The following is a 16,969-nucleotide window of genomic DNA, read 5'->3' on the forward strand; positions in this document are numbered from 1 at the left end:
CAGAAAACCCTATCATCTCATGATCGCTTTGTCCTAGGCGTCCCCCTACTGCCACATCCCCCACAAGGCCTTCTCTGTTCACAAACAGCAGGTCCAGCAGGACACCCTCCCTTGTTGGTTCATTCACCAGCTGTGCAAGGAAGTTGTCTTCCACGCACTCCAGGAACCTCCTAGACTGCTTCCTTTCTGCTCTATTGTACTTCCAGCAGATATCAGGAAGATTGAAGTCTCCCACAAGAACAAGAGGCATTGATCTAGAGATTAACCGCAGCTGTTTATAGAAGAGCTCATCAGCTGCTTCTCCTTAGCTGGGTGGTCTGTAACAGACTCCCATCCCAAAATCTACCTTCTGGTGGGCTCCTCTGATTTTAACCCACAGGCACTCAATCTCCTCGTCACCACAATCCATCTCAACAGTGTCCAAGTCCTCCCTTACAAAGAGGGCTACCCCGCCTCCTCTCCTACCCTTCCTATCCCACCTGAAGAGTTTGTTCCCCACCATAGCTGTACTCCAGTTATATGAGTCATCCCACCACGTTTCTGTGATGGCAACGGCATCGATTGTTACTTGCCACACTTTTTCTTTGTTTAATTATCCACTCTGTTGGCAGTATCCAATTGAATGGTCCAAAGCCAAAGTTAAAATCCTTCTTGCTCACGTTGAACATCTTGGCTTTGGCGTAACTCGGTCATTTCTGGGAGAAACTTGAGTCTGCAGATATGCGGGTTTACATTGCCATTTAAGGCAATTTCATTTTTAATTATTTTGTCTCTCCTACACTGCATCCACATGTATGTGTATAAAGGATGATAATGTGTCTGTATAATTTTGTTGTAGCTACGTAGAATGAGAACTATTGCTGGTTTGCTGCACTGCGTTGATTTACTAGAGCAGTGGAGCCAAAGGCAGTGTCAGTAAATATCCAGTTCCTACTGAATGAGTGCTGCTAGATTGCCTAACCTCTCAACTTTGTATGCTCTTTAAAACAATGCATCCTGTGCTCTGCTGGCTGATGGCTAGAAGTATCTGTCATGCTAGTATAGAGGAAGAACAGGCTGGCTTTGAGCGATAACAGCAATGTGCTGTCCTTTTACTTTTCCTTTAAGTAATTTTGTAACCTGAAGACAGCAAGTGGCCGCTAGGATTATTAGACCAGTTGTTGAAATAAATACACCAGCTTTTCTGAATAACTGCTTGCTGTAGGTAGTGAGTGTGGCTATGCACACACACAGCCACTGGGTTGTGTTTAGGATTTTTTCTCAGGACCTAATGTGAAGAGGGGAAAAAAAAGTGAAAAGCCATTTTGATTTAGAACATATGCTCAGCAAAGCAGTAAGAATATCTTACTTTTGTATTATGGAATGTTAATTTTCCAAATCCTAGGACAAACTGAAATTATCTGAACTATAAAATTGAATGTGTAGTAATTCAGACAAGTGGGCGTCAAGTAAAATAATATGTAACATGAAATGATACTGCTAAAAATTGGTATTTATAGACTTCCTAAAGCTGTTAAATTTCATAATGAAAGATGAGGATTCTGTACCTCTGGTTTACATATTTACAAGGTGGTTGGCACTCCTGTAGTACTCACTGGAATTGTATTTATGGCTAAAGGTGGTAGAATGGGTTTTAAATTTATTGGCTGATTCTTTTAAAATATTGGTTAACTGTTGAATATTTTTCTTAGTAGTTCCTTTGTAAGTGCAAGAATAATTGCAAATAAGCAAACACAAAAGTAGATTATATCCCTGAGTGTAATATATATTTTCTTGCTATCAAGAAAGGCTCTGTAAACTTCTTTTTGGGTTGGATTTCATTGCGGTAATACGTACTGATACTGTCAAGGAAACTTTTAAGTAAATGCTGTCACTACTAGTGTGATTAGCTGTACCTTATTTTTTTCAGTTTAATTTCATGTACATATACGTGCACATCTGCATAACATAAATGTACCCTTCATCCGCTCACTTTATATTTGCCTTAGGCACATCATAATAGAGCATCTTTTACCCTTTCAGAAGTAAGATTATTGGTCTTGTATATGAACTGTTTTATTTGCTTCCCAGCAAATTCTCCCAGCAAATCCTGTTCATGCAGCTTCTGTATATAAGTATATATGAATAGAAGGATATTTATAAATTCTATATTTAAGTATATATATGCTTCTGTATCGTTTGGTTATTTAGCAATTCCTCCTTCTTCCCCTTTAAGGACTAATTGTACCTAGTAGATCTCTTTCCAAACATACAGCTGTTTAAACTGGTATAATACTTTAAAAAGCTCACTTAATGCATAGACTAAATGGCTTACAAAATGTACATGTTGCTGTTTGTGCCAAGGAATCGGAGAGCGCCGCTGGAATGTTTTCAGTTCTACATGTCTGGTTGTTAATGGGAAAGTGGATGTATTTGTCAAAGAATGCCAGCAGCCCTTGATGATAGCGTTCCTTTTAAACAGATGTGTGTTTTGCTGTGTGAGTATAAGAAACAGAAGAGTTAAAATGAAAGAAGGGAATTCTGTGCTGTGGGAGAGAGCTTAAGCAGAGTGATGTTTATAGCTATAAATATCTAAAATGGGTTTATGCCAGAGTATAAGCAATAAGCAATTTCTGTTGTCAAATAGGCAAACTAGTAAATAATATGAGGATTTGTCAGAGTCCTGTACACTCAGACTGGACTTTTTTAGGTGGGCCACATGTGGAAGATTTAATGTTTGATATGCAATGTACTTATTTGAAGTTATTTAATGTTACATAGGGGTTTTGATTTAGCATTGTGATATAAAATGTACTGAAATCACAATATCAATGCAATTTGCATTTAGCAAGTAGGAAATACAGCAATGGCAATAACGGTTCTATTGTACCACCAATGTGTGATACTTGTTGGTGGTCTCTGTACTCACTGTCACGATGCTGGGCATCACCAGCCACAGAGAAAGAACATGTGGGTTGAAGCCAGCTCAAGCTCATTGCTCTCAAGTTTACTTATTACTGTTGTTATTCAGTTTTTATACTTTATGCTAGGCTGAGCGACACATACATGCCCTCCCCATACTGGTTTAGGGGACATTCTCACTCGTAATGAACTCAAGAACAGTTTGATCAACTACTATGTTGTAGTTAGTTGATCCACTCTACTGGCATAGCTGTTCATCTAAAACAAAGGCCACCCTCAGGTCTCATTTTTGTTGAGGTTAGGTCAGCTCTGTTTGCAGCAGCTGTGGTCTGTCACACCCTGCATTATCTCCCCCAAGCTTCAGGGCATGTTGCCCTTACCCATCTCTTCTCAGCCTGCTTCCATCATTTTATTGGCCTGTCACAGCATTTTACATTGAGATAATTTACCAAGTTGTTTGATCAGCCATTTCTGCTGGGGTTCATTGGTTTGCAGCATTTTGATTTGTGAATCCCAAGAGTCCTTCAGCAGAGTGACCACCCCTTCAGCCCCCATAGGCAGGCAATTACACAACCTAAACAAGCATGTTTCTCCAAGTCACTTTCATACATTCCCAAGGCCTGGACCACGGACCTCCAAGTTGAAAGCCTTCATCTCTTAGCTACAGTGGTAGTCATGGGACTGTGACAAGCACCACAGGGAATCAGAGCTGTAAGGTGACCAAGACATACGAAGGTATGCTCCAGTGCTCTTCTCAGTCATGGGAAGTGATAGAAGCTGGATGAGCAGCATATCAAAACCCCAGTCATTGGCACATTGTGGTTTTATGAAAGATGAATCTGTAAGAAAGATTAATGTTGCAAGTGTTACAGTTATGGTTGTGAATTTGTGGAAGAGCCAATAACTTCTGATTTACATAATTGACTTCCAGTGTAGGGAAATACAAAGTATTTTTTTTAAATTCACAATTTTAATCTTATTAGAAATTTTATTTCTCATGGAATCTAAAAAGCCTTTAAATTAATCCCTTTGCCAAGAATCAAGATCACCATGGCTGTTACGGTAATTTAAACTGAAGCAAGTTGCGGTTGCTGAGTCAGTTATTATGCTCTGCATATATATGCAGTCATCACAGCTGAAATACAGACAATACAGCAGCCTGGTTCAAAAACATTAATTGAAAAATTGGCTTAGATGAGGAGGCTGCTTCTGCGTGACTGAAATTGGATGAAGGAGTAAACAAAGGGTAATGACAAATAGCTATGTGTCAAGTTGTGGGGATGGGTTACAGTGTTAGGATGATGGGAATTTGTAGTAGCTCCTGTTTTATTTAAAGTCTCCACTCATTTTCTAGAAGACCTAGACCACAAGTTAATTAGGTTTTTTTGATTGTTCCAGATAAGGAAATAGAATCATTGTTTTGAAGAGAAAAATCTCAAAAGCTTGTTATTATAATAAATATTTTTTTGAGGATACAGTTTCAATTTAGGCAAATTGAGGGATGATTAGTTGTGGTGCTATAGTGAGGAGAAGACAGCAGTCATGGCAACTGGCATGTAGAGATGCTAATGACAGCAAGCTTTATAGGATCAAGTGGAATCAACAGCATTCCCCCGAGAGAAATGCCAGCTGTGGCTGTAGAGGCTTTTGGGTATTCAAGAGCAATTGTAAACCCTGCGTAGTGCCTGTGCGAAAGTTCTCATTGCTCAAAATCAATGCCTTCCCTGGCACTGTCACAAGCATCCTACCTTTAGGCACCAGAGGATATTACTGCTGCAGTGCTGGTATGCAGTGTTAGAGGTGCAGCAGTCGGGAAGGGGCCAACCTTCAGTTATTTGGGATTAACACAAGGTAAATGTTGACTGCAACTGTTCATCTCAAGTGCTGACCTAAAGTTTGTCTAAGTCAAGAGAGGGACAGGCATCCTTCCAAATTGACTGTAGGGGTGCAGTTACTTGAGGAGGACTGGAGCTGTGGTTCAATGGTGCAGCTGACCTGACCTAATAGCCCATGAGCCAGCAGGGGTGGTCCCAGCTCCCTTCTTTTCTTCCACCAGTGTTGCTCTTGGCTAGGAGACTTTGTCTCGCTCTGCCCGCACACCTGCCCATTCTGCTGATTTTGGCAATTGGGGCTGCGTTGCTTCAGCAGTTCAACCTGATAACCTAGCAACAAGCCCTTCATTTTGTTAGGATGGTGCTGTGCTACGTCAGTAAATGGAACAAACACAATGACGGGTCCAAGAGCAGCAGAGCAGCACAAGAAAAGGAGCAGGAATCCACAGCCAGGCCATGGTGGTTGTGGTCATAGGGATGCTCCTGGTTTTGCCCGGTAGTAGCTGAGCAGCAGTGCTGAGCTCGTCATCGCACCGCCGAGCTCTCTGCACAGGCTGGCTGGGCTGGAGGAATGAGATTGTCACCATGTATAGCTTTGCTGCTACTTAATTTTTCTGTCTACCAGCTGGGGATTACCTCTTCACGGAATGAAGAGAATATAAATTGACTAGTTAGTTATTTGAAAAAAGAGAATGTGCAAGTGCCCAGATAAAATTTTAACACAAATTACCTCTATATGTGCAGTAGCTTATGTCAGTGGAGTACTTGGGTGAAAATGGAAGTCTGCTTACTGGTATGAGTCTGTAGGGAGTCTCTTAGAGTTGAGTTTGTTTGAATCGTTACAGTAATTTGTTTAAAAAAAAAGACAGTTAAAGTAAAAATACTCTCTTCCAGAGTGACATCTAGCTTTGTTTTCACTGCAGATTTTGGAAATTAAGTAGCAGTTAAACCTAAGATTAAAACTACTTGGAAGTAAGCAAAGAAGAAGTGCTTATCTCCTCCCTACTCCACTGCACATACACTGGCTCACTTTAATGTGGAAAGTGTTCTTTGAACTTTTTCTTCAGATGCATGTTGTTATTGGTAGAGATAGAAAAAGTTGTTCCATGAAAATGTAGCACATCCATTCGTGGCTAAGCAAATCCAAGCTTTCCATGTCTGCCCTCCCCCAAACTAGACCAGTGATGCAGTAGGTATAAACTTGGCTTAAAATCCCTGTGAGCTGTGGAGCGGCTGAGCTCAACGTGGTGTTATCCTCAGAACTGATGTTGCAAAATCAGCTGTGGTCTTGTTTGAGTCAGTGGAGAACTCTAAAGCTCAGCAACTGGAAAATATCAGTGCATTCACTTTTCATTCCATATTGATCTCCAAACAGAGTTTCAAAGGACTCTATTAGGGAAAAAAAGAGGATTTTAAGCAGGGATTACTATTCCATGTCTTGTAAAGAATGCATTATGCATGTGGCAAGCTAAAGCTTTGAAACTCAACTTCCATCTGCACTCCATGACAGTATCTTTATATAATTCCGTGTCTATAAGACAAGGTTTGGAAATGAAATTAGTTCGTGTCATGCACAGTTCCCGTAGAGATCAAAGGCAGACCTGTTAATACAACTATTGCTATTCATGAGTTTCATAGGCATGTGAGTTTCAAGTTAATTATAAATGCTTGTTTAATCACTTAACAATAGGGTATCAGAGTCTCATCTGGGCATTACGCATATAGCTCTCACTTTTTTAATTAAAGAAAATTCCTACCTTTTTTTCCAAGAAATTAATTTTGATGGTAATGCTCCAGGCTCTAGCAGGTCAGGATTCGCAAAACCTCTTTTAAATGTTGGGCAATTGTATGATGAATGTCTTTATTTTATTATCCATTGCCTGCCCCTCCCTCCTCGAGTACATGATTGTCTGGTAGCCTGGTTGTCACTGGAGGTGGCATGAATTGCTCTAGTTCTTATCCCTTGTGTGCATTATCACTAGGAGAGAATGTATTTTGAGATAAATTAATGTATTTATCATTTTAGTTTCCAAATGCTTTGTTTAATAGATGTTAAACCTGAAGAGGCAAGTAGGGCACCTCTCTGACCTTCATATCACAGACCACTCTGCTTTGTTTAAATATTGAGGATTGAGTCTAATTATTTTAGTTAAATTAAATCATTTCAGTCCTCTGGAAATTAAATTCTTGTGCACTAGAGGAACCAGCCACAGTGCCAGCAATGCCTGAGGCGCATGGAGTGGCAAGGAATGTTAGATGAGAAACACAGATGAATCAAACTGTGCTGCAGGGAAGGGTGAAAAAGCCTCAAGTGCCACCCAAGAGCAGCCTTCTTCACAGTCCCAGATCCTGCTTGTCCACTGAGATGAGGTGAGCACAATGCATTGTTTGGGCATCACAGGGTGGCTTCTCTGTGCCAGCAAAGAGATTGGACTATGCAGCTCCCATTGTGCCCAATGTTTGCTCTTTTTGAGGAAAGAGAGGAATAAAAGAAAACCTCGAAAACCAGTCAGTTGTGCATTTGGGGGACAAAAAATCCCTTCTTGTCTTCTGATGTGTGAGAGTTAATTATAGTCATTGCACTACAAGTGCTCAGAGCATGCAGAGGAACATGCTGGTAGTCTTCCCCATGACCTCTAAAGCAGAAAAGTGTTCAGCAAATTCATATTGCAGTGCTAAGAAGAAGCACCACAGACAGCCATTTGGGCTGGCTTTATAAATGTTCTAGAATCAAACATTAATTATATTAACTCTAGAATTAAACATTAATTGTAAGCCTTAATTAAACACCTGGAACTAAAATTACAGTTTGGGGTGTTTTTTTTTAAAAAAAACGAAACCAGAAATCATCCTATAGTCTGTCAGCATGAGTGAATCTACCATCTAATAAGTTGTGTTCTTGTTGCTAAGAAACAACACCTGAATTTTCTGAAGTTTAGTGCTGGTTCGTTCTGTACCTCTGTCAGTAAGACTAAAGGTTCTCAGCTGACCTTTTTTTTTGCAGTTTCCCTGTTAATGCACAGTGATCCAGCCTTCTGTCGCAATAACTGAAGAGGTCAAGTTCTTCAGATGGCTGGTCCTAGGGCTGCTTCCCTGTCCCCTGGCTTTTTGTGTGGCTCTTGTCTGAACGCCTCTGCTTTCCAGGTCCTTGAAGTCTGGTCCTGAGAACCAAGTTTTGTTGTGTAGTCCTTACTGGAGGTCTGACCAGTGCTGTGAACAGAACTAAGTTCCTGTTTGATGCCAGGGACTGCAGCAGCCGTGGTATGATCTTCAGAGCCACTGAACAGGCAACAAGCAAGAGGAGACCTTCCACATCCCACCCTTACTTAATCAGGTTCCCTGTAAATCAGTGGCAGATGCTAACCCCATTTGAGACCTTGGTTACCTGTGGTGGAGGGGTAGGCTGTGTAGCACTGCTGGTTCTCCTGTAATGTGCAATAGAGCTTGTTCTGTACAGAGGATGTGATTGTTTTTGCTATAGGTCTACAAGCACATCTAGTCTGCCATCTGAAGTGGTACACGTGAACTTACCTTTCAAGTGACTGAATAAATTAAGACCAGAGTCTGTGTTTCTCAAGGGATTTTACATGCACATTTTCCTGTTTTTTGTATGAACTTACTATGCTACTATTTTGGAGCTTGATTGTCAGTAGAGTCTTGATGTAGTTCATTACAAAGATATGACAATATATAAATGCTTGAGTTGGCATCTTTGGCAAGGTCCTGGGGAACACTCCTTTTTCTAGGAAATCGTTTTCCTTTAGATAAAGGAAAATTCTATTGTTTGGCTGAGAGGTGACCTTGCACATGGGCAAAAGGTCAAGAGGCAGAAAAGCTTATCCATTTGGCATGTAGCATTCAAAACCAGGCATGTTGCCAGTTAGCTCAATCAGAGCAGAAGATACAATTGTATTTTAAAATAAAGTCTATAATGGCGTTTTTTAAATGAGCAGGAAGTTTTCTTTCTTTAATCAAAAACTAGATAATTTTAATCTCTTTTTGGTAATATCCTGACATTGTCCACGGATAGCGGACCCCCAAAGGAAAAGATAAGTGATAACGACTGCCTGTGTCAGCCTGTTCCCTAAAGAGATCATCTGTCCAGCAGACGTCAGCGGGAGTCTGCTGACAGAGGGGTGTGTGCACAGAAACCAAATTGCAGGATTGGAACCTAAATAAGATTGTGATCTTTGACTTCAAATGTCTGTCAGAACTTTTCTCTGTTGTTTCAGTGTTTGAGAGCTGACAGTGTGCCATCACTCAGGATTTTTCTTTCTATGTAATATTAGGCTTATTTTTTCTAAAGGAAGCAACAGTGCTTTTCACTTTTCAGAGTCTGATTGTAGCAGACAGTGCTGATGATACCGGTTGTGGAGGAAACCATCCCCAAACTAGGAGTTCATGACAGTTTAAAGAGTGGTTGTGGGTCTAAGCAGAGGGGTTGTGACTGCAGAAATAGCTGTCTTAAAGTTAATTGTATTTCAGAGGAGGCGTCATGGTTCATAAAGCAGATGGCACAGGAAGGATTGTTCAGAGAAAGTTTAGACTTAGTAAAATCTCAAAAATCAGATTAAGAAAACAGATTGGATTCTGGATTGGAATGCTAACATGTAAGGATTTGGGGGGATTTCTTTTTTTATTTCACTTTCCCAAATTATAACCTTGAGATGCTGGGGGCTTTTATATAGCCGGCAGTAAATGTTGTAATAGAAAACTGGGACTTAAGTGGCTGTTTTCACTCTAACTAGTAGTTTTGGTTTGTGCTTGTTTGAAAAACAAGTAATATGTGATTGCTGAAAGAAGACAAAGGAATATAAAAAGATTTAGGCTTGAGCATACACATACAGCAACCTTGAGCCCTTTTAGGAATGTAACCTTCTATTTGCTGTTTTCCCACCATCCTTTTCTCCCCACTTTGCTTTGGGATTCTTGAAGCCAGAGTTGCAGGTTTTCCTGCGTGGCTTTCACTATTTATCATTTGCAAGTGGCCCATTCCTAGCTGCACTTTTGGACAGAACCAGTCTTTTTGCCCATCCAAACAGGCTATCTTTGCCCACAGCTTATCTCCTGGAAATGAACAGTTAGCATAAGAAGCTCTTGCTTTGGACATGAAACATTCCTGTAGGAATGTAATGGCAGGGTGTGCGCTAGTGTTACAGGCAAATTACTCTGGCTCAACCTATGCCCACCTGTGTTGTGCTGCAAGCTGACAGGGAACTGCATTGCCAGACAGCCCAGGTCTGAAAGGGTCACATTCACACCACGCTAGTCAGGAGCCAGGTATATAAGACAGTGCTATCAGCTCCGGCATAGCCTATCCTGAATGCGGCTGGTTTCTCTGCAGAGGTGAGAGATCACAGCTGCCCCTTGGTAAATTCCTCTGCGCAGAGTCTGACACCTCAGCCTTCTCTGCTTTATTCTTCAGTGAGGGAACATCAGCACTGTGCACCTTTATGTTCCCTTCCTTCCTCCTGGACCTCACTGATAGGACAGACTAAAGCTCTTTCAGAACTTAGTCATTGAATATTCCTGTTGTAGTAAGAGCACAACGGTATCACAGCTCTGTGGAGTAATGGAGCACACAACGGTATCACAGCTCTGTGGAGTAATGGAGCACACACTTAAGCAGTTCATGTTCTCGAAGTACATCTTATGCTCTTCCTTCGGTTCCCTGCCTTCATCATGTTCCCCACACACTGCAGATGTCCTTCCCTCTCTGAGCCCATGTGTCTTTAATTCTGTGTGAGCTCCTTGCTGTGATAGGCTGTAAAACTCAAGAATAATATATCTGCTTTATCCCCACTATTTTGCTGAGAGAACGAACTAAAAAGTTTGCCAGATATTTTAAAGACTCTGGTCCTTAGTAATGAGTTTACTAAGCAGCTTTTTCTAATTAAATACTTGTTTTAGTATAGCTAATGCTTTGGTCTAAAACCTCCCTGTTAATTTGAATTCAGACTGATCTTGAATCACTTGCTATTCTTGTTCTGCTCTCTTCCTACCCTCCTTCAATCCTCCTATTCCTCAGGAAGTGTCTGAATATCTCTAACAATCCTGAAACTTATGGTATAGCTTTAAGTTTTCACAGTACTCTCTCTTTATAGCTTGTTCTTATCACTCTCAGGGTTTGAGAGGAGGTTTTCTTGAACAATTTCTCTCCAGTTTAACGTTTATAATTGTTTTGTTGCTGTGGAAATTACTATGATAATGCAAGTTTAGTGTTCATTACTTCACTGCTGCGTGAGATAAGAAGAAAAAGGAGCTGTTGTGTGGGAGAAAACCCTGAATTAAGCAAGTTGTATACATTTCATGGGTATGTCAAGGAAGACAACACAAGAGAAGAATTAGAGTTGTTCAGGATTGTTGCTAGGATTTTCTCCGTCTTCTCAGAAAAAAACCAAGTCTGAATATTAAAAAGGAGGAGGAAAAAAAACCCTGTATCAGATCTAGGGACTCGTGGTTTGGAACAGCAGTTCCAATCTGTTACCTTTCAGGACATCAGTCTTCCACCTTGGGCGATGGCCTTCGGCATTTCCATTTGGAAACAGGGTTTTGGAAACCCTTATCCTTCCTTATCAGAAAGAGAGAAGGACACAGACAGAAGCCCTCTTATAGCTATAGAGTGAAGGATAAAGGAGTTTCCTACTGGAGATACCCATGGCTAACTCTCTTGTTTTGGAAGAGAGAACTGGATTTGTGTATACTGGCAAAAATTTGTTTATCAGTCATTTTGATCAATTTTCATAATAGTCTCCACCCTAGAGTTTTGTGTGTCTATAAGGAATTAAATAGATGTGATACTTCTGGTGTTTTCTTATCCTCTTCCTTGATTAGTATTTAATATTGCAGAGCTTCATAGTTCCTTCTTATATGTGGTTGTTTTAGAAAAGGCTAAACTTTCGTGTTACTGCAGTTGCTAACCACAATGTTCAACTTGTACTTTTTCCTTGTTTTTTCTTTAATGCATGACCCATTATTCTTAACCACATCTGTTCTTCAGCATTCCTTGCTAGGCAATTCAAAGTGGGAAACATTAACAACACAGCTATCTGGCTTTGGATCTAAGCATATTGTTCCTGCACATTTTGAAAATAAAACTTATATTGCTTTTTGCCCTCATGTTTGTAAATACATGTACAGTTTGTAGATACATTAAATACATATTCATTCTTCCTTTGATTAATGTGGCTGCCATTCACATGCACAAGGTTTCATAAGTTGCTTGGTGGTCAAGGCAAGGTTTCTGAGGAGGCATTCTGTACATGCACACCAGAGAGCATGGACACTGTTTTTCATGTTATTTTCTTTAGCTACTAAATGCAAAACTGGGAACAAGTCCAAAAATCTTTAATAGTTAGAGCATATTTCATGCTGGTCTCCTCTAAATTGGCATCCTCCATTGCCAAGTTCTAAAGTGAGGGCTGTGATGATGATGAATTTCTCTAATGGGTTTTTTTTCAGGGCTGCCTGATATTTATATTTTCTGTACTGCAGGATTCAGACAGAAGGTCTCTGCTTATTAAAGGGCCCAATATCTTTCTGGCTGAAATACCCTTAGCACAGAGATGCTGATGTTTTTGTATTAGATCCTGACATCCTTTTAAAATTTTATACTGTTACAGTATGTTTCTCAGCATACTCAGTTATGTGATTTCTTTGTTGTTCTTATTGTTGTTTTGCTGGCTCAGGATTCACACCAAAACAAATTCTTAAAATCTTAACACACAGCAGTAATAGAACTGTATCACCAGTGCTGGTCTGTAGAAACTAATGTATTGCTTTTGAATAAATATGAGCAGGAGAGGCAATGCTTTCTTTTTGTGGGCAGCACTTGAAGAAGTGGGTTGTACATGGAGTGTGAGCATCTTACTTGATATTGGTTGAATTCCCCTGGTAGAGAAAGGGATTTACATAATATCCTCTACTACCTTGGGGAATGGAGTAAGCTGGGGTAGGGGACTTCTTGCAAGAGCAGTAGAATTTCCAGAGGCAAGAATGAGAACAAGAGAACTGGGAGGGTGCGAGAGAAAAAAAGAGAGGGTTATATATTCATTTAGGACAATGAAGTGACTGCAAATAAAAAATAAAGGAGTGGCTTGGTGGAGTCATTGGACTGTTGCTGGGTCTTTTCAACACAGCTTTGCGTTTAAGTCATAGTTATTGAAGAAAGGCAACAGCTGCTACTGTATAGCATGAAGCAGAGGAACTCTTGGAGGGGCAGAAAAATTATCATAGATATGGAAGAATGCCTTCCAGAGGGACTGTCTTGCACAAGCCTTTCCACTTTATGTAACAAAAGCCTGGTGACACAATGCATGGTTCAGTCATAGGAGTGCTCCAGAGTAGACAAATATTGTACATCTGGAAACATTTAGACTAGTAATTAGTTTCTGGAAAAACAGCAAATTACTCAAGGAAAATGTAGTCCGTTGTGCTAGCTTCTGACTGCATGCCTACAAGATGTACGATTCTCCTGACTGCCTTAACCATCACTTCTTAGCTGTTTGTACCCACCAGTTGTATGTGGGTCAGGTCACAGGGTAGTGTCAGTGCTGATGCACTAGGTGCAGTGGCATTTTTGCCCCCTTGGAAAAAGGACCAGTGAACAGGGAGGTGGGGAGGGGTCTTCCTCTCTCACTCACTGCTAGCACTCTGCATCTTACCTGGTTGTCCTGATCCTGTGGGATTTCACCACCTTGGTTAGACATCACCAGAGGAGTCCAGTGCCAGCTGTGGCAATCTCTTTCTTCCTGGGCTTTCTTCACAGCAGATTTCCTCTGTTCCTTTGCTGCAGAAACAGAGAAATGTTTTGGGGAAAGGGTGAGGTAGCATAGCCCACTTCCAGCCTTTCCCTCTTCCCACTGCTGATGGAAAAGCCTGGCTGGAGCAGACACGCAGCAATACGCAGGGACCTTACAGAAAGTTACGATGCTGTGCTGTTTGTGGCTAATATGTGATGTTCGATAGCATGTGCATTTAGAATCATGGTGATACTGTGAGACTGACATGTTGCCTGTCAAAAGGAATATTGCCTGCCCCTGATGATGTGCTGCCCAGCTGCATGTGAATCATAGGTGGAATGTAGATACCTCCATAGCTGGAATTAGAAGTAGGGTGATAATTCAGGACCTGATCTGGCGTGTGACAGAATCTGCAGCGTCTGTGAAGACTGACTGCTTGAAATGGAGAACTGCAGACTAGGACAAGAAGTTGTATTTGGCGCCCAAGCATCAGAGGTTAGCACTGAGCCCTGTATCTTTTTGGTCATGGGTGTGCTAGCATGTTCTAAGTGCTGCCTCCTGCAGAAGCCTTTCAGACATTAATTGCCATGTTTTTTTGTCATTACAGAAGTAACACTGAAGGTCCATGTAAGCGATGCCAGCACACATCAGCCAGTAACTGAAGCCTTCATTGAGATTTTTGCCAACCAGATCTCCATTGCATCTGGAACCTCAGGAGCAGATGGCACTGCCTTCCTCAAGTTTCAGTATAAGTTGGGCAATCAGCTGATAGTGACTGCTAGTAAACGTTCGTATGTGCCAAATTCTGCACCATGGAAACCTGTAAGATTGCCTGGTAAGAGATCTTTATTTTTGTTCTGAGGTAAGATTTTGCATCTAAAGGAAGCTACACAGTTTTGTATGATGTATTTTAATGCTTGTGATCCTTGGTGGGAGGAAGAACATCTGTGTGTTTCAAAAAGTGCAAGGTTTCTTCCTTAATTAAATTGTATCATCAGGGCTGTGCAGAGATTCCCTCTGCTCCTGGCTGTCCTTGATACAGTGCTATGTCAGTTTTCAAACAACTGTTAGAGTTTTTACAGCTCCACAGAAAATAAATTCCAGATCTTTTTCTTCATGGGGAGTCAGTCTTTAAGTGCTTTGTATCACCAGCCGTGATGTACTCGTTCATTTCTCTCCCAAGCTATAGAAACAACTGTTGTGCTGCAGGCTGTAGTGTACAAAAAATGTTCTGGCCTTTCAGTTCTTGGCCATGTCCATAGGACAGTTTTAATCTGCAATTACATTATCCAGATGCAAGGATTTTATTTTTTTTAACCTAATTACCATTTGGGGTTTTTTCCCACAGGCAAATAAATATAACAATAATACTTGCATGTTAGTTTTTATCAGAATGCCTCAAAATTTTATGGGAGGTGGGAGACTTTAATTAGTTGTACAGGAGGAGAAACTTGAGTAATGAAAACTTTCTGTACTGCTAAACAAAACAGATTGAGGGTCGCTTTCAGACCTTGAGACATGGCATCTAGATGAAGATCACTTCTCCAGTTTTTATCTGCCTTTCCTCTAATCCCCAGCCACAGTTAGGGTCCAAGTAGTTTGGGAATGGTCCCAAACTTTTATTATACTGAAATCATACCTGAATACTCCCTCACCATTGATAATTAGCCCAGGCCAAAGCCATGCTGGGTTTTAAGTCCACTAATATATAAATAACGTAAATGATCACAGGACAATGTTCAGTCATATGGCTTGGCTCAGTTTTATTTATTAATATCAACATAGCCAGAGGGACTGTGTGACTTGCCGCAAGGTCAAGCAGCAAATGTATTTTCAGATGGGGAAAGGAACTTGAATCTCTTCAAACTGAGAATTATGCTTTAGGCATTTCAGCGTGATGTTTACTTATCTGCATGCACTTGTGTCATATACAATAGACTGACTTCTTCCACATTTCCTCTACCATATTCTGCCACATTTTCCAGTTACTTAATGGAGCTATAGCAAAGACTAAGCCAGGTTCTTAGGTGTATTGTGAAAGAATAAGAAGCAACTGAAATGAGTTGCAGCAAGGAGATTTTCAAATAAATAAAAGGGAACAATCCCTTACAGCAGCAGTAGTCAAGGATTAGAAGAAGTTGTCCACAAATGTTGTGAAATCTCCGTCTTTAAAGATATTCAAAACTCAACTGGACCCCTGTTTGTTTGAAGCAGTTGACCTCCGTAAGTCCCTTCCAACCATAATTGTTCTGTCACTGTGTTTCAAAATTTACTTGATCATAGAATCATAGTGTGGTTTGAGTTGGAAGGGACCTTAAAGATCATCTAGTTCCAACCCCCCTGCCATGGGCAGGGACGTCTCCCACTGTATCAGGTTGCTCAAAGCCCCATCCAACCTGGCCTTGAACACATCTAGGGATGGGGCAGCCACCACTTCTCTGGGCAACCTGGGCTGGGGCCTCCCCACCCTCATTGTGAAGAATTTCCTCCTAATGTCTAGTCTAAATCTTCCACTGTGAAGATACATGCTTTTTTCTGTTTAAATAAGATGAAGTGCAGCTTCCTTGGCATACTTAATGTACTTCTTTAAGGCACAATCATAGAGGATTAAAGCATGAAATAACCTTTTCTTGCCTGAACCTTTTCTTGCCTTGTGCCTTATGTCTTTCTGACTGGTACCCCAAGTCTTTTGAATGCAACATGCTCTTCCGGAGGCCTGGCAGTTGTTTGGTTAGGTTTTTTGCGTGTTGCTTTTTCTTAAATACTGATTTTGAGGGAGGGGTATCAAGCAAGACATTATTTGGTAACTCATTGAAGTTTGAAGAGCAGTAAATCTATACAGTTTCCACAACTGAAATGTGAGCTGAACTCAGAAAATAGATTCCTTTCACCTCTGATCTTCCCCCATTGAAACTGGTAGATGGTTTGCCATTGATTTAATTTGGAGCTGAATCCTTTCTTCTGCTTGCTGTACCTTGAACTTAATCCCTTTCTTTGATTAAAGAAACAAGAAGTTACAACTTGATATGCTTTATGTAGATTTAATAGGGTTGTTCTTTAAATTACTCCTTAAAAAGGACATGACGTAAAAGTGCATGCCCAAAATACTTAGGCTGTAATTTTTGTATTAACTAAGATGTCTATAGTTTTTAAAAAGCTTTTTTTTTCCCTATTGTGCTTGTAGCTAGCATGGTATAGAAGTTTTGAAGACCATGGAAGTTTTATTGTTGTTGTTATCTTTAATCTGGGTTGAACGATGTGGACCAGGCAGCATATTTAAATCCTCCTTCTGCAGTGTGCAGTCTGGGCACGAGTGTACGGTGAGATCTTTGTTTCTGGAAAATGTCATTTAATGGTACTAGTAGTTGTCACCCCACAGAGCAGATACGCCATTCTGAGCAGCTATCCACCCACGATGGTAGTTAAAGCTAATGTGCCATCCCTTGTGCTGTGATAAGAGAAGTATGGACACATTTACTTGCACCACCTTATTGT

General features: G+C 40.7%; 1 protein-coding gene across 2 annotated transcripts in view; it reads left to right on the forward strand.

Moving 5' to 3' along the window:
• Nucleotides 1–16,969, forward strand: part of FAM171A1 (family with sequence similarity 171 member A1) — a 90,777-nt gene that overhangs the window by 39,619 nt on the left and 34,189 nt on the right. Inside the window, exon 2 of one of the 2 annotated variants that reach the window (XM_069859568.1) lies at nt 14,082–14,309. In XM_069859568.1, coding sequence (XP_069715669.1) covers nt 14,082–14,309 — 228 coding nt within the window. Of the gene's footprint in view, nt 1–14,081; nt 14,337–16,969 lie in introns of those variants that run through there. The other variant, XM_069859569.1, reaches the window with a different exon arrangement.

This window comes from Phaenicophaeus curvirostris, chromosome 6, assembly GCF_032191515.1.
Source record: "Phaenicophaeus curvirostris isolate KB17595 chromosome 6, BPBGC_Pcur_1.0, whole genome shotgun sequence".
Lineage (NCBI taxonomy): Eukaryota > Metazoa > Chordata > Aves > Cuculiformes > Cuculidae > Phaenicophaeus > Phaenicophaeus curvirostris.